This window comes from Bubalus bubalis, chromosome 5, assembly GCF_019923935.1.
Source record: "Bubalus bubalis isolate 160015118507 breed Murrah chromosome 5, NDDB_SH_1, whole genome shotgun sequence".
In the NCBI taxonomy this organism is placed as follows: Eukaryota; Metazoa; Chordata; class Mammalia; order Artiodactyla; family Bovidae; genus Bubalus; species Bubalus bubalis.
The window spans coordinates 113,018,097-113,036,155 of NC_059161.1; the positions used below are offsets into that span (position 1 = coordinate 113,018,097).

Here is an 18,059-nt window from a genome sequence, read left to right on the forward strand (position 1 = left end):
ATGAGATGGCTGGATGGCATCACTGACTTGATGGACGTGAGTCTGAGTGAACTCTGGGAGTTGGTGATAGACAGGGAGGCCTGGCGTGCTGCAATTCATGGGGTCGCAAAGAGTCGGACACAACTGAGCGACTGATCTGATCTGATCTGATCTGATAGATACATAGCAGAAATGAGCATAAATCCCTTCTGAAGGAAGGTGATATCATTCAAGTCCTCAAGTTATTTTAGCAAACAATTTTTCAAAAAAGAATCAGTTCAGTTCAGTTGCTCAGTTGTGTCTGACTCTTTGCAACCCCATGGACTGTGGCATACCAGACTTCCCTGTCCATCACCAACTCCTGGAGCTTGCTTAAACTCGTATCCATCAAGTCTGTGATAACAAGAAATAACTAGCACACAATAAGAAAATAAGCTAAGAGAAAAAAAATAGGCTGTAGAAACAGACCTAGAGGGACTACAGAAATAGGAGTTATTAGATACAGACTTTAAAATATCTATGCCTGTGATCCAGCAATCCCATGATGCAGCACATGCACGGAGAAAACCATGACTCAAAAAGACACAGGCACTGCAATGTTCGAGGCAGCACTATTTACAATACTGAGGATATGGAAGCAACCTAAATGTCCATTGACAGATGAATGGATAAAGAAGATGTGGTGCATATATACAATGGAATATTACGCAGCCATAAAAACGAACAAAACTCATTTGTAGAGACAGGGATAGACCTAGAGACCATCATACAGAGCTAAGTAAGTCAGAAAGAGAAAAACAAATTTCATATATTAACACATATATGTGAAATCTAGAAAAATGGCACAGATCATCTTATTTGCAAAGCAAAAGTAGAGACACAGACAGAGAGAACAAATGTGTGGATACTAGGGGGCAAAGGGGTAGGTAGTGGTGGAAGGAATAGAGAGACTGGAACTGATACATATTCACTATTGATACCATGTGTAAAATATATAGGGGCTTCTCTGGTGGATCAGATAGTAAAGAATATGCCTGCAGAGAAGAGGGATCCAAGTGGTGGGACTCGCGACACGGCCGCGGAGACATGAAGGCCTTCTCGCCGCGCCCCCCCACCCCCCGCCAGCCCCCGGGGTCCAGGCTAGACCTGGCTGTCCACTCCCCCATTCCCCATGGAGAAGATGGAGCTGATCCAGAAGGCCAAGCAGGCCGAGCAGGCCAAGCACTACGACGACATGGCCACCTGCATGAAGGCCATGATGGAGCAGGGCGCCTAGCCGTCCAACGAGGAGCGCAACCTGCTGTCAGTGGCCTACAAGGTGGTGGGGGGCCACCGGTCCATCTGGAGGGTCATCTCCAGCATCGAGCAGAAGACCGACACCTTGGACAAGAAGTTGCAGCTGATCAAGGACTACTGGGAAAAAGTGGAGTCCGAGCTGAGGTCGATCTGCACCACAGTCCTGGAATTGTTGGATAAGTATTTAACAGCCAATGCAACTAATCCAGAGAGTGTCTTCTATATGAAAATGAAGGGAGATTACTTCTGGTACCTTGTTGAAGTTGCTTGTGGTGATGATGGGAAGCAAACGATAGATAATTCCCAAGGAGCTTACCAAGAGGCTTTCCATATAAGCAAGAAAGAGATGCAACCCACACACCCCATCGGGCTGGGGCTGGCTCTTGACTTTTCTGTGCTCTACTATGAGATCCTCAATAACCCGGAACTGGCCGCACACTGGCTAAAATGGCTTTTGATGAGGCTATTGCAGAACTCAACACACTGAATGAAGACTCGTACAAAGACAGCACCCTCATCATGCAGCTGCTGAGAGACAACCTCGCATTATGGACATCAGACAGTGCAGGAGAAGAACGTGATGCGGCAGAAGGGGCAGAAAACTAAGTGCATACAGGGTGTCATCTTTCTTCCCCTTGAAACCTTTTTACTAAAACATCTCCATTCCTTATTCCATTTGGATTTCCTATGGCATCCGGTCCCATCACTTCATGGGAAATAGATGGGGAAACAGTGGAAACAGTGTCAGACTTTATTTTTCTGGGCTCCAAAATCACTACAGATGGTGACTGCAGCCATGAAATTAAAAGATGCTTACTCCTTGGAAGGAAAGTTATGACCAACCTAGATAGCATATTCAAAAGCAGAGACATTACTTTGCCAACAAAGGTTCGTCTAGTCAAGGCTATGGTTTTTCCTGTGGTCATGTATGGATGTGAGAGTTGGGCTGTGAAGAAGGCTGGGTGCCGAAGAATTGATGCTTTTGAACTGTGGTATTGGAGAAGACTCTTGAGAGTCCCTTGGACTGCAAGGAGATCCAACCAGTCCATTCTGAAGGAGATCAGCCCTGGGATTTCTTTGGAAGGAATGATGCTAAGGCTGAAACTCCGGTACTTTGGCCACCTCATGCGAAGAGTTGACTCATTGGAAAAGACCCTGATGCTGGGAGGGATTGGGGGCAAGAGGAAAAGGGGATGACAGAAGATGAGATGGCTGGATGGCATCACTGACTTGATGGACGTGAGTCTGAGTGAACTCTGGGAGTTGGTGATGGACAGGGAGGCCTGGCGTGCTGTGATTCATGGGGTCGCAAAGAGTCGGACACGACTGAGCGACTGATCTGATCTGATCTGATAGCAAAGAAACACACTCATGTGTATGGAATCAACTGTTTATAGTCTTCACACTGCAGCTTTGGGAAAACTCCATTCCTAGATTTGTGTTTGTCTTAGCCTTCCTGGTGTGCAGTTACTGCTCTAGGAAAGTATTAATAGCTTCATTTCATACAAACATAAGTAACTTCCAAACACTTATGTAGAAGACTAAAAATGTATCTGGTATTGAAGTAATCTGAACCAGTTCTGCAAGTGACTGTGTTTTGTATCACTGTGAAGGTCTGAAAATGTAGCTAATTACAATTTAAAGAGTGTTCTACATAACTTCCGGAGAAGGCAATGACACCCCACTCCAGTACTCTTGCCTGAGAAATCCCATGGATGGAGGTGCCTGGAAGGCTGCAGTTCATGGGGTTGCTGAGGGTCGGACACAACTGAGTGACTTCACTTTCACTTTTCACTTTCATGCATTGGAGTAGGAAACAGCAACCCACTCCAGTGTTCTTGCCTGGAGAATCCCAGGGATGGGGGAGTCTGGTGGGCTGCCGTCTATGGGGTCGCACAGAGTCAGACACGACTGAAGTGACTTAGCAGCAGCAGCTACATAACTTCTTAATTTCTACATTCCCTTACTCTTCTTCAGAGATTTCCTTTCAGTAAGCAACTTTTCCATCCCCTTAATGTATTCCTTTTTAGTAGGAATCCAGAAGTATTAGATTGAATGGGCAAGCATTTGACATTTTGGGGCTGGGGGGTCACAAATTAAAATGCCTCCTGTATCATATGTGATGGAGGTCTTGTGTATCTGTGACAACAGGGAGTTCCTTATTCACTCTTCATTTGCTGCTGTTTAAGTTGACAACTTCCCTTCCCAATAAAAACTCACTTACACCTCCTGCCTTTGTAGTTCTCGTATTCACTTTACTATGTAATAGAAGTACAATGTTGCTGCCAGAATACAACTGTTGCTTTTGGAAAATTAAAGTGCATGTCATTCTTAATACACTAGAAAGGGGGAAAAAGGCACATAGTCCAGTCTAAAACATTAGCACTTTTCCATGCAGATTTGTGCACATGCGAGAAGGTGTCCAGTTTGTCTAGCGATTGTTATTTAGAGAGTTGGACCACTATTGTATGCTGCTAATCACTGACTGTAGTCCCAAAAAAGCCTTGTGAAAATGTTATGCCCTATGTAATAGCAGAGTAACATAAAATAAAATTACATTTATAAACAAACAAACAAAAAAGAATATGCCTGCAATGCAGGAGCCCCAGGCTGGATCCCTGGATCAGGAAGATCCCCTGGAGAAGGGAATAGAGGGCTGTCTGCTCCAGTATTCTTGCCTGGAGAATTCCACAGATGAAGGAGCCAGTGAACTACAGTCCTTGGGGTCACAGAGTCGGACCCGGCTGACTGAACAACTAACATACACACAAAATAGGTAACTAATGAGAAGCTACAGTATAACTCAGGGGATTCTACTCAATGCTCTGTGGTGACACAAACAGGAAGGACATTCAAAAAAGAGGGCACATATGTATATGTATAGCTGATTTTTCTCCGGTGGCTCAGTGGTTTAGAATCTGCCTGCCAATGCAGGAGATGTGCTTTCCATACCTGGGCCATGAAGATCGCCTGGAGGAGGAAATGGCAACCCACTCCAGTATGCTTGCCTGGAAAAATCCCATGGACACAGGAGCCTGGCGGGCTACAGTCCATGGGGTCACAGAGTCAGACACAACTGAGCATGCACACAGGCTACACAGCTGATTGCTTACAGTAGAAATTAACTCAGTATTGTAAAGCAACTGTGAAAGTGAAAGTCGCTCAGTTGTGTCTGACTCTTTGCAACCCCATGGACTATACAGTCCATGGAATTCTCCAGGCCAGGATACTGGAGTGGGTAGCCATTCCCTTCTCCAAGGGATCTTCCCAACCCAGGGATCAAACCCAGGTCTCCCAATTTGCAGGTGGGTTCTTTACCAGCTAAGCCTCTAGAGAAGACCAAGAATACCAGAGTGGGTAGCCTATCCCTTCTCTAGCTGATCTTCCTGAGCCAGGAATCGAACTGGGGTCTCCTGCATTGCAGGCAAATTCTTTACTACTACTAAGTCACTTCAGTCGTGGCCGACTCTGTGCAACCCCATAGATGGCAGCCCACCAGGCTCCCCCATCCCTGGGATTCTCCAGGCAAGAACACTGGAGTGGGTTGCCATTTCCTTCTCCAATGCAGGAAAGTGAAAAGTGAAAGTGAAGTCGCTCAGTCATGTCTGACCCTCAGCGACTGCATGGACTGCAACCTTCCAGGCTGCTCCGTCCACGGGATTTTCCAGGCAAGAGTACTGGAGTGGGGTGCCATTGCCTTCTCGGGGCAAATTCTTTACCAGCTGACTTATCAGGGAAGCCAAAAAAGTAACTATACTCCAATAAAAATTAAGAAAATAAATAAAATTTAAAAAGATCCCACATAGAAGTTCAAAGATATAGTAATGAATGAGCAATGAAAATGATAAATGAGTGAATCTAAACGACTATCCGAACGTTTGATTTATAATAAATACAGAATTGATGAACTTTGGGAACAGGAAAATTTTCTTAATAATTGGTGTTAGACAATTATATCCATATAGAAAAAAAAAATGCTAAACTGACCCCATATCATATTATATGGAAAAATCAATTCAGCTATATTGTGAGTTACAGTATAAAAGGTAAAACAATAAAATTTCTAAATTTGCGACCTCATGGTATGGAATGACTTTTTAAATAGGACATAAAATTCACCAACCATAAATGAAAAATTGATAAACCTGACTACATAAAATTAAGACTGTATTCCTCAAAATGTATCGTTAAGAGAGTGAAACAAGCCACAGGCATCGCTCTTGGCCCCATGGAACTGTTGGGCTTGGGAAAGCTAGAACCACCTGTTCTAGATAACACTTATGTTTCCAGCCCTTTGTAAACCTAAAAGCTCAATTCAGGATGGGAAAGTCTGCAAACTTTCTTCCCCTAATCCAAACCAAAGAAGCCTGGGACTATATGGGGGGTTAAGTTGGGGGCTGCTCAGTATCTCAGTTTGGAGGCTGTCTTTTCACTCAGGTTAAGAGAAATAGTGAAGGAGGCTGCACACATGTGGATTGTAAAGTGCCTTTGCTTTTTCCTTCCGTGTGAGGGTAGATGAGCTCCCAACAGGCCAGGAAGTGGTGGGCAGAGAGCGTTGGTTCTAGAATGAGCCTGGGGGATGACACCTAAGAATGATGGTGTCTAAATCATGGATGAAACTGATTCTTCTGGGGAGTTCCTTTTAAAAATACAGGTTCTTAAGGTTGCCAGCAGAGGTGGTGGGAAGGATGAGGGAAGGGATAGGTAGGGAGTTTGGAATGGACATGTACACACTGCTATATTTAAAATGGATAACAAACAAGGCCCTACTATATAGCACTGGGAACTCTGCTCAATGCTTTGTGGTAACCCAGATGGAAGAGGGGTTTGGAAAGAATGGATCCATGTATATATATGGCTGAGTCCCTTCCCTGTTCACCTGAAACCATAACAACATTGTTAATCAGCTATTGCTGTTGTTCAGTCACTAAGTCATGTCCAACTCTGTGGCCCCATGGACAGCAACATCCCAGGCGCCTCTGTCCTCCACTATCTCCCGGAATTTACTAAAACTCATGTCCATTAAGTCGGTGATGCCATCCAACCATCTCATCCTCTGTCACCCTTCTCCTCCTGCCCTCAATCTTTCCCAGCCTCAGGGGCTTTCCCACTATACCCCAATAAAAAATAAAAAGTTTTTTTTTTAAAGTTCTCTGGCCATCAAAGAGACAATTCATTTAGTGGTGCATAGAAATTTATATTAAAAAAAAAAACTCGGCAGGGAATTCTGACGTGGTATCTAGGTTTGGAAACTCTGCTGAAGCTCAGAAACCCTTCCAGGACTCAGCCTATGAAAATGGAGACGTCTGTCTCCAAGCGTTTATGCCATTTGCTAAAAATAGCAATAAACAATATCTGAGGATTGAAAACCACAAAATCATCCTTTAGAAATTATCAAGTCTCCTAATGAAAGCAACCTCTCCCTAGCGTTCTTGGGACAGAGGTTTCATCCAGGTGTCACAGCTCCAGTCTCACCCTCCTGTTCTCATGGCTGGCTCTTCATATCAGCTCGCCAGTCTCTGAGGCCGGGTCCGTGCCCTTGTGGAAGTGGGTAAGAAGAGCGAGAAAGCAGCCCAGGGAGCATCCAGAGGTCCCAGCCGCCCTGGCCCACACACAGGACACTTTCGAGGAATCAGCGCGTCACCAGCGCCACCTGGTGGCTCCTTTGAAATCCTTCGCTCCAGGCTGCGGGAAGATCAGGTCTCAGCGTCTAGAGATGCCTACTGGTTACAAAGGCAGCTCTTCCCTGCAGGACTGTGCGTGGCCAAAACAGGAGTTTTGTAGAGTTATTGTTTCTATGACCCCTTTCTTTCTTTCTTTTTTTAAATTTGATTTTAATTGGAGGATAATTTCTTTAGAAGGTTGTGTAGGTTTCTGCTGTACAATAACATGAATCAGCTTTTAAGAATATGTATGTCCCCTCCCTCTTGAATCTCCCTCCCTCCCTCCATCCCACTCACCTAAGTCATCACAGAGCATTGAGCTTAGCTCCCTGGGTTATATAGAAGCTTCTTATTAGCTATTTTACACACAGTAGTGTGTATGTCTCAATGCTACTCTCTCAATTCATCCCACCCTCTCCTTCCCCTGCTGTGCCCATGTCTGTTCTCTATGTCTGCATCTCTATTCCTGCCCTATAAATAAGTTTATCAGTATTATTTTTCTATATCCTATATACATATATGTGCATTCATATACAATATTTATTCTTCTCTGACTTACTTCACTCTGTATAGCAGACTCTAGCTTCATCCACCTCAGTTCAACTGACTCAAATTCATTCCTTTTAAAGGCTGAATAATATTCCACCATGGCTTCCCTGATAGCTCAGTTGGTAAAGAATCTGCCTGCAATGCAGGAGACCCTGGTCTGATTCCTGGGTTGGGAAGATCTGCTGGAGCAGGGATAGGCTACCCACTCCAGTATTCTTGGGCTTCCCTTGTGGCTCAGCTGGTAAAGAATCCACCTGCAATGTGGGAGACCTGGGTTCAATCCCTGGGTTGGGATGATCCCCTGGAGAAGGGAACGGCTACCCACTCCAGTATTCTGGCCTGGAGAATTCCATGGACTGAATAGTCTGTGGGGTCTCAAAGAGTCCGACACGACTGAGCGACTTTCACTTTTCCACCATATATATGTACCACAACTTCTTTAACCCTTCATCTGTGGATGGACATGTAGGTTGCTGCCATGTCCTGGCTATTGTACATAGTGCTGCAATAAACACTGGGGACACATGTGTCTTTTTGAATTGTGGTTTTCTTAGGGTATATGCCCAGTAGTGGGATTGCTGGGTCATATGGTGATCTCTTTCTTTAACATTTTTCATTCATTCATTCAACAAGCCTATTTGCATACATACTGTGTGTCAAGGAATCATAGGGCTTAGAAACCAGTGAAGGGATGCAGACAATTAGTAGGCAAAAAACACAAACCATTTCTGAATAACTGCTATTTAGAGAATTAAGAGGGTGAGGGGATCAAGTGGTCTTGAACTGGGTCATCAAGGAAGGCTCTCTGATAGAGAACCTGGCGAAGAGAAATGGCCTCCCGTGAGAAGGGCATCCTTGGCTGAGTGTACGGCTTGGGCAGGGAACCTGGGCTCGGGACAGAAAGCAAGGGCTTTCTGCACTACCAGTCTCCCTCTGAAATTTCCTTTTAACCACAAATTATGTCTTGCATCTATCTCTACCAGTCAAGATTCTCTTCCTGCAAGATACGTCAACTATGTGAAACCCTCGTTTTACAGAAAGGCTGACCAACTGATTAAATTCATAATGACATATAACAGAACCCTCTCTTCCTTAATTCTGCACAATCTTGCACCATCCCATAATACAAAGCCTGGACAACTTTTACTGGGTACTTGCGCTCCTGCTCTGCCCTTTAGGGACATTATCTACTTTAGTTCTCACAGCAACCCCAAGTGGTAGGTACTATTATTATTATTCCCATTTTAGAGATGAGAAAGCCATGGCTTAGTATGAATTTTAGAAAGGCCTAGTAGTTAAGGGTTTTAGAATTTTAGCAGTTAGGATTCAATTACTCAACTCTAAAGTCTGCTTTTATTAGAGCATAAGCTTGTCAGGAGTTACCTGGGTCTGACTCTCAGCTCCCTCACTCTTCACTAGCTGTATACGGTAGTGGTGATGGGTTTAACCTCTGTGTGCCTTGGCTTCATCTGTAAACTAATGGGGAACAGATGAGTTCATAGCCGCACAAGGCTTACAGCAGAGACCGGTCCTGTACTATGTGGTAAGACGGTGTCACCATGGGCTGTTCAAAACACGTCTATACTATTGCCCGCAGCTGGTAAAATACACAAAACTGAAGAGTCAAGTATGTGACTTATGTGCTGATAGTTCTTGTAAATGTTTTGATGAGAAAGGCAGGCAGATCACTTGGTTCAAAGTGTTATTTCTGTTATCCCTTAATGCAGTATTTGAGTTGACTGTGTGAATAGCAATACGCATGAACTACACTTCCTAACAGCTTGAATGTTTCACAAATGAGACTTGACTATGTAACTGTATGATAGGAGACAATGGTATAGACCTTGCCCGTGTAAGTGTATAATGGGAGGCAATGGTACAGACCTTGACTATGTAGGTGTATAATAGGAGACAGTGTTATAAACAGTCATGAGCATCTTACCAGTTTTAGAGAATGCTTTTTTTTTCTGTATTGCTTGTCAGGTCAATTAGACCTAATTTTTCTATCTTTCATTGCTATAAATAATTGAACTTGGGATTAATATTTATTCACAGGGATAGAGAAATTAATGATAAACTTCTGGAATCACTAAAGAGATGCAGAACCATGGTGTAAATGAGAAAAAGTGGCAAAGCTCTAGAAACTAGAACTGGTTTCCCTGATAGAGGCCCATTCCATCTGCTGTCAAGTACGTCTCCACCACCTGTGCTAGAAGCAGCCAATCGTGGCTAAAACTGTAGATTCCTGGCTCCAACCCCAGACCCACCAGACTGTCTGGTGGTTGCCCAAGGAGTCTTACGTTTAACTGCCCTCCAGCTGATCTATACGGAGTCTAAAGTTTGAGAAGTATCTGCCCAGTTTAAAGCATGAACATGTGACTGAGAAATCTCAGGATGTTTTGCAAGATGTTTTTAGGAAATGGGAAAAAGGGCATTAACTGAATGGCTGTGTGACAACTTAAGTTATGTGCCTGGCACTCCTTTCTCTCTTCCCCCTGGAGTTGATGGAGGAGCTGGATGTCTCCTGTGGGTGAGCATTCCTCTCTGCGGAGCTGTTAGCATGGAAAATGCCATTGTGTCTAATCATATTGCGTTCTCACAAAAGGTCAAATGTAGGGAGAACTCTTAAGTCTGTTTTATTCTCCCTTCTAAGCATCGTACACAAGAATCTCATCTTCCGAAAACTGGCTACCCAAGTACCTTATTAGGAGAAAAGAATCAGAGGCTCTAGGTAATGAAATACAGATGATGCAAAGCCCCAATCTTTCAGAATTTTGCTCACCATTTTGACAAGCTTATTTATTTTGAATGGTTATTTAGAGGAAGTCTGACAGGTAGCATGTAGACAGTGGCAGGAAGTAACGTCAGAAAGGAGGATTTAGGAAATAAAAAAAAAAACTACAAGACCGTGATAGGACTCTTTTATGTATAGACTGGCCTGACAGAGCATTTGGTATGCGTAGAAGCAAACACTTTTTATCTCAGTGTGTCCTGACCATATCACTATCTTATGGGACAGTGATCTGCAGGTGTAAATGATGAGTCCTTAGGTATACTAACATCAAAAGAAGTTTGTGGCTTGAAATATACTCTGGAAATACTATGATTAAATATTTAAAATAACAATTAAATCTCAACTTTCTTTTTAAGACACACATTCTTAATTATGCAATTATGTGAGAAACATGGCAACTAAAATGTTTTATTTCAGGTGGTTGCAGGTACTCGAAGTTTTAATGCAACAAGGAGTCAATATTACTATAGTGTGCCCTTTTCCCGTAGAACCACAAAAGAAAATTTCAAACACCACCAATGTATTTACCACTGATTTCTCAGTGATAAGTAAATATACACTTTAAGAGGAGGGTACTCTATTTTCATCAGCATGAAGGACATTTGATAATAGTTGGTATGGAAATGAGAACTTCAGAAAATTAAGGACAGTGGAAGACCCAGTGGAGATGTCATCTATGTCTTTTATCCCCTCTGAGCAGCAGTCTCTATGGGAACATGTGTTCAGGCTGGGTGTGTTTACTGGAAGCAGATGTCACACCTTGCTTCCGGTCTGCAGTGTGGTAGCAGGTAGATAGAACATGGTGGGCATGCTAGGGTCACCTGTACGCAACAGGTGACTTTCCTTCTGTATGGCTGGCAAAAAAGTGACAGGCCCTAATATTTTAGGATGAAGAATGATTTGTAATTTATCATTCCTAGTAGGAAAACTAGAATTTCAATAGCTTGCTACTGGGTTTGTTTTTTCCTTCAAAATTTTCTGGTTGATATAGATGCGTTTGAGAACTCTGGCACAGGAATGCGTCTGGACCCCCATCTGGTAGCTGGGTGACTGACAGCATTTGACACATTGGAATGCTTCATCTTTACGCACACACCAGCTGGAAACAAGTGTAGGAGATTCTTGTCTGGTCATTTTCACTCCACAAAGTACACAGGATGCTTTGTGGGAATCTTGAGAAGTACGGCTGTATACAGAACACCCTTCTGGAGAACCTAAGAAGCTAGTTCACCTTCCTGTGCACCCTAAGCTTAGGAGCCCCGAGGCAGCCCAGCACACAGACGCCTGCAGGCAGCCCGGCCGGCAGCAGGTCTGCTCAGACCCTGCAGCGCAGGCCAAGGTCCGCAGTTCCAAAGAGACTGTCTGCCCCAGGGAAAAATGCAGCCAGGCAGCCTACTGTGAAAGATGAAGACAGGAGATATTAAACCCCTTCCCTCAAATGAAGTATCTTATTGGTATAAGAATTTGTGTCATACAAACACTCATCTTTTGGCCAGAATAGCCCCGATTACCCCTGATTACCCATCTACCTTGTTATAACTCACATTAGGTTTAGAAAGCAAACACGTACACAGGAAGTGTGTTTTAACCTGAAATAATTTTCTTGATATTTGAATTGCTTTCAGTGGGACATTTGCTTTAAACCACAAGATATCTCCGTCTGGATTATCAGAATACAAAATCCCTTCTCTCCCCGCCCCCCAACCCAACCAAAACAAACAAAGGAACAAACGAACAAAACCCCAAACCCACAACTCAGCTTCAAATAAGCTTTGAAGAAATGAGACTCTAAATATTTACATATGGGTCAAGAAATAAATCACAAACTATTTACAAAAATACACAAGCTTATATGCATTAACAATTTACACCAGTTCACAAAAATATTAAAACATAAAAAAAACACTATATAAATTAAAGTTAAGAACTCAGAAGTATGAGCTAAGACTTCCTAGGATGCTTCTCTCATGCAGGTCATGGTTGAAAAATCAGATTTTGCTATCTTGGAATCTAAACTGTAAAACAACCATTTTTATTCTTTGAACACTAACAGCACTAATCAAAAAAGGAAAAAAAGACCCTCTGTGCACACCGACATTATCTTGCACACAGTTAAAATATACCATTCCTGACATTCCGTTAACACACAGTACTAAAAGTCACATGCCTCTAACCATTTGGAAGTAACTTTCTGACATACTTTTGCTTTCATGATTACTCCTTAACACACACTGCTCGGACGATACTCTGCCAACATATTGGATGAGTGACTGACGGGGCTGGAAACAGATAAATGGACTTCGCAGGCTCCTTTTTTTTAAACTAAAGGGCGGATTTCAAATTTACACTGTATACATCTATTGCTGCTTCAGGTGTGGTAATGACCTAGTCTATCTCTGCTCACATGAATGGTCCCTCTTCTCTGCAGGATTATTCCTATTTCAACCCGACCCTTTTAAAAAATGCTTTGCCATGATATAAATGTGCAGGCCTTGTCTTTGGGACCATCCCAAGGACTTTCATGTTTTTAGAAGGGAACTGAAGATGGTGAGCTGTCGATGAGGCTCAGATGAAATCTACTGAAAGGAGGTGGCATCTCTGGGGCTGTCAGCAGAGTCCCTGACGAGACATCCAGGGAATATTTATTTCAATCAAACCAAGCTGTGGCATCAGAATTTTGCCAAAAAAGGATAAAATCTGGAGACATGGCTGTGAAAATACCAACAGAATTAAAATTCTGGGTTTCACAAGTAAGGCAGCTCCGTTTACTTGATCGTGGCTCCATGTCAAAGTGTAAAAGTGCTGACGCTTGGTTGCTCAACCTGCGACGTCATATACCAACAAGGTGGCTGTGCTGAGGTAAGCTGGCTCGCGGTGACCTGCCGTCTGCCCGCGACAACCAGGAAGGGAAGGATGCATGCGAAGCCCCTCAGTAACTCTGCACCCGAAGTTAAGGCTGCACCTACACTCGGCGAGACAGCGCTAGACTGCAGAGTTTATGTTTCACACTTTTACCGGGAATTTGAGTCATTTTTCTGTATTCAAAATATGTACCTGATATTTCCAAATTCATAGGACATTAATAAAGTAACCGCTTTAAAGAATTAACCTTAGTGTTTATAAAATAGACTTTAGTTTCAGGAGTAAACAGTGTGTGTGACCAATCCACAGATATGAACACTGGACAGACTTCAGCCACATCTTTCTAGGCTCTCAGCTCCTAAAGCCATCTGTGTCTCGGGGCCACACCAGCTCCTCTCTCTAATCTCCGGGCTGCCTGTGAGAGCTCAGACGGCTTGTCTTCCCTCAAAGCGGCCATCGGTTGCCTACTGACAAAAAGATGGTAATGGTTGGAAAAAAAATTAGTGCTGTATATTCACCAAAGAGCAAATTCCTGCACGGAGCTCCTGATGTGTGTGCTAAAAGGAAGTATCCTATCAGGCTCCCTAGCACTGTGACTACAGACCAGGTGGGTCTGTACTGAGGCCTGAATTTCACAGACCTTTTCTATAATTTCAGGATTTCCTCCATGATCTTTATTGAATCTCTTCGATCAATTCTGGGGGAACAAAAGAACACCTAACAGAGTATTTCCACATATATTAATAAGTAAATGTGTTGCTCTTAAAACTTTATTTTCTTTTTCTAAATATAAACCCTTAAAATGCAATCACATGATTTTTTAGATTTAAAAAAACTGGCATGAATCCTAATCTTTATACAATTTCACAGCAATAATAGCAGCATCAATTTAGCCTCTTAAAAGATTTTTCTTTGCTCTAAATAAACGTTAGTTCCAAGTTTTAAAAAGCCAGAGCAGCAACCATCCAGGAAATGGAATGGAATTCTCCTAGTGTCTTCTACAAACTTGAGCATTTAAAACATGTGAATGTATAAAAATCAAGTATTATTAAGAGTTATGGAATGACATGATTATCTCAACTCGTTTTATAAATACAGGACTGCCTTCTGGTCTGGCGTTCGTGGTGGGGTGGGTTGAGAGAATGGAATGCAAACTTTCAAAAGAAAGTCCTGGGTATGGAACATGTTTAACATGTCTGCAGTGTTGTGAGGACTAAACCTGAAATGCTGGTGTGAATGGCAATTACAATTAAGACTGCAATTGCCCAGGGACAGAGGGAAGACACAACACGGTAATTCCTTGGGACCTAAAGGGTTGCTGCCCAGAATTCCAGCAGGTCAAATGGGCTGTGCTAAGTGTTATTGCAAGAACACTCAGTTTACTAACGGATAATAATAACCTGTAGCTACTGTAAGAATTCCCAGGACACCTGGTTTAGAAACTAATTAATATGCAAATTTACAATCATGTGACATTATGTGTGTTTATCCAGGCAAACCATGCTGGTTTTTCATTGTTTTTTAAATGGGGGGGGAAAAAAAACTGCTTTAGGAAAACAAATAGTGTGAAATGCTTCACTAGGATCACAATTTATCAAATACTATTGAGAAAAAAAAAGAACTGAAGACAGGCAGCAGCTTAGAACCACCGATGTAGCTTTCTGGTGCTAACGAAGGTCACAGACTTCCTGCCAAGAAGTTTCTTTAATTGTAACTTAGAAACCCCTCTGCAGTGGGATAAGCCTGTTCACTGAAGTGTGTGGAGCAACCAGGAGAAGAGCATGGTTCAGCCTGGATCTAATGGGTCTGACATTTTGTAATGGCTATTAAATGCTTATTCCTTTTTTTGGGCTATAATTTGTTAAATATCCAATAATAGTCTTATGTGAAGGCTCAGGGAGAAGTTTCTCCCCACTCTAATTTAATACACAGCCCCTTCTAAGACAGGGGGTATGACCTGACAAAGAAAACAGGTGACCCTCTGGGCAAGGCCGTGGCTACTGGTAAAGCAAGTGGGGACAGGACAGGACAGGGCACACAAGACCTTCAAGAAGTGAGCGTCAGCTGCTCTGAAGGACACAGCAAATGCTAGGAAGGACGAGGTCAAACTCAAATTCCATTAAAGGCAGTCCTCAGGCTCTTACAAATCAGCCCTATGTGGCAAGTACGGTCTGTAACAAATTTCTTTACTAGGTTTTCAACACAGTGCTTCACAATCGTTCAAATCTTTAAATGACAAAAATGACAACAGTCTGTAGGTGGAAGAGGTGGTGATGAAGCTGGGAAGAGGGAAAAAGATGGTGATTTGTTTTTCTTCTTCTTATTTTTTTAATGTGGTGGTTGGGGGGGGCGGTTTGTAGCCTTTTTTTTTTTTTTTTGGTTACTGAAAAAAATAGAACAGTCCACTGTCCAGCAGAGGCTGCGTCAACTCTATTGCTCCCGGGGCTCATTCTGCATGGACCTGCGTTTCAGGAGGCTGCAAGGCCAGCTCTGTGGGCAGGAAGGCGCCCTGCCCCAGAGCTGTGGCGTATGTCCTGCTCTGGGGATGGGGGAAGCTGGGGGGCATGTACGGGCCCATTGCTACTGCTCCGAAGCCCCCTCGCTGGTGCTGGGGCGGGGAGTGGTAGCCCTCCAGGTTATCGTACTGCGGCCCGGCAGTCCCCCGGCCCGGGCGCTTGCCGTGGGTGTGGTAGTGGTACAGCACGCCGGGGTCCCTGTCCGCGCTCTGGGGGTGGTGCAGTTTGAGGCTGTGACTCCTCTCTGGCTTAGGGGGCGGGAGCGCGGACTGCGACAGGTGCTCCTCCTCCTTGTAGCAGTCTCTGGGGTGCTTCTCTGAGGCCGGAGGCTGCCGGGCCCGGGGCCGCTCCAGCTCCTTGGGGAGCCGCACCTCTTTGTGGCTCGGTCTTAAAGACTCAGGCCCTGACGGCACGTATTTCCCTCCAGAGTTAAGGTAGCTGACAGGCTCGGCAGGGTCTGGAAGCCCTTTGGGCCCGTAGTCTAGCGGGCCAGCTCCCTGGGGGAAAGGGGGCCCGTTCTTCGGGTCGCACAGCTGCCTATGGCTTGCTTCCTGATGCGGCCTATGCTCGGGGAGGCTGCAGCCCGCGTCGTGCAGCTTTCGGTTCCTGACGCTGCTCTGCTTCTGGGGGAGGCACGGCTTCTCCGGCTGCCCATTGCCGTACCCGCCCTGGTGGTGAGGTGCGCGCTCCAGCTCCGGCTCCGCGTGCTTCCGGTAGAAGCGGTCCTCCCCCTCGGGGCTCAGGGCCTTGGCCGGGTGCCGCCCCTCCTTGCCCTCGGCCACCGAGAGGAGTCCAGTTTTCCCAGGATCCGACTTGCTGCGCAGGTGGATGACATAGATGCCGCCCAGGTCGTCCGGCGCGCTGGCCGCGCTCATGTTGTCGTACTGGGACACGACGGGCCCCTTGGCCTTCTGCCGCGCACGGCTCTCCCTGCGGATGGACTGCAGGCGGTATTTCTCCAGGTCCTCCAGGTCCCACGAGGCGTATGCGTGCTTCGCGTCGGCCACCGGGGGCATGTGGACCACGTTGTGGTCATTGGCCGGGAAGTAGCTGGCCACGCTGGGCCGGGGGCGCGGGGCCGCACCCCCGGTGAACGCGTACACATTCTTGCCCTGCAGGCGCGGGGCGAGGAAGGCCAGGTCGCGGCCGGGCAGGCGGTGCAGGGGCCGCAGCTGCACCGTGCCGTAGGCGTCCACGTCGCACAGAGCGCCGTCGGGGCTGTAGTAGGAACCGGCCGAGCTGGCGTAGGGGCTGTACCGGTAGTGCACCCGGCCGTTCTCGAAGTAAGGCTGTAGCTGAGTGACGTGGTAGTCCGAGCGGGCCTGGGATGACTGATATGGCTTATACTGGTACAGGGGTCGTGGGCAGTAGGCGGGCTCCTCATCTGGGGGCACCTCTGTCCTAGAGATGGGGACAGAGCGGATCATGGAGGACGGAGGCGCGTGCAGAGACTGCACCCGGCGGATGGTGGGGTACAGCGGCATGTCCTCGGGGTAGCAGCCACCCCTGACGGACGAGCTCAGTGAGGACACATACTCTGCCCGGCTACACAGCTTCGGGTGGTGTCCAGACACGCTTCTTCCCGGGGCCACGTACGTGTTGTACCGGGGGCCTGTGGAGGCTGGTGGCTCCGACCTGGATGCATACACTGGGTGCGGCTCCGCTTTCCCGTGATGGGGTGGCACGCTCTGGGGGCGGAACTGGCAGTTTGGGGTCATACTGAAATGCAGACAGTTTTCTGGACCAAAGGGCTCCGTGGTGAGGTCGGGCCTGGCGAACGTGGGGTAAGCAGTCTTAAGAGGGCCGTGCTTGGCTTGTGGGACAGGGAGGGGCAAAGGCAAGGGCTCTTCCACGGAGGCAGCGGCAACGAAGGAGTGGTACCCGGCGCTGCCCGCCCCGTCGGCGCTGCCCGAGTGGAGGGCCGCGGCCAGTCTGCTCTCCATGGTCCTGGCGGGGGGCGCCGGGGTGGGGAAGCCACAGGAAGCGTGCGCGGGCACAGACTCGGCGCGCAGGTGCAGCGCGGGCGCCCTGGCGCCTTCCCGCACCTTTTCAGGAAGGACGGGCTGGGGAGCTGGAGCAGAGGCTGGGCACTGTGCAGCGGCCCCGCCATCCCCAACCAGGACAGGTGCAGGGTCACCCATGCCCCTGGGTTCAGGCGGCCTCTCCGGAGCCGGAACTGCTCCTTGAACCTGTTGAAAGATGATATTACTGTGAGTGTTTTTTTATGCTTCCCTCTACAGAATCAAACATTACTGAATTCATAACTCACAAGCTGAGGCCATGTGGGCAGCAGCTGGAAATTTCCCAAGCTGTGCAGAGGTGCTGGACAGGGCAGAGGCCTACCTGTCCCTATAGTCAGGAAAAGAAGGCAGGCCTGTTTGGCCACCTGGTGTGGCAGCC

General features: G+C 46.1%; 1 protein-coding gene and 1 pseudogene across 6 annotated transcripts in view; one reads left to right on the forward strand and one right to left on the reverse strand.

The window, feature by feature from the left end:
• Positions 1-1,150: 1,150 nt before the first annotated feature.
• LOC102392592 lies at positions 1,151-1,945 on the forward strand (annotated as a pseudogene).
• A 9,914-nt stretch (positions 1,946-11,859) lies between these two features.
• The window catches only part of ARHGAP32 (Rho GTPase activating protein 32), a 209,800-nt gene continuing 203,600 nt past the window's right edge, over positions 11,860-18,059 (reverse strand). For all 6 annotated transcript variants that reach the window (XM_025286409.3, XM_044943564.2, XM_025286410.3 and 3 more), the window contains one exon: positions 11,860-17,848. In XM_025286409.3, coding sequence (XP_025142194.3) covers positions 15,590-17,848 — 2,259 coding nt within the window. In that variant the 3' untranslated portion in view covers positions 11,860-15,589. The remainder of the gene's footprint in view (positions 17,849-18,059) is intronic.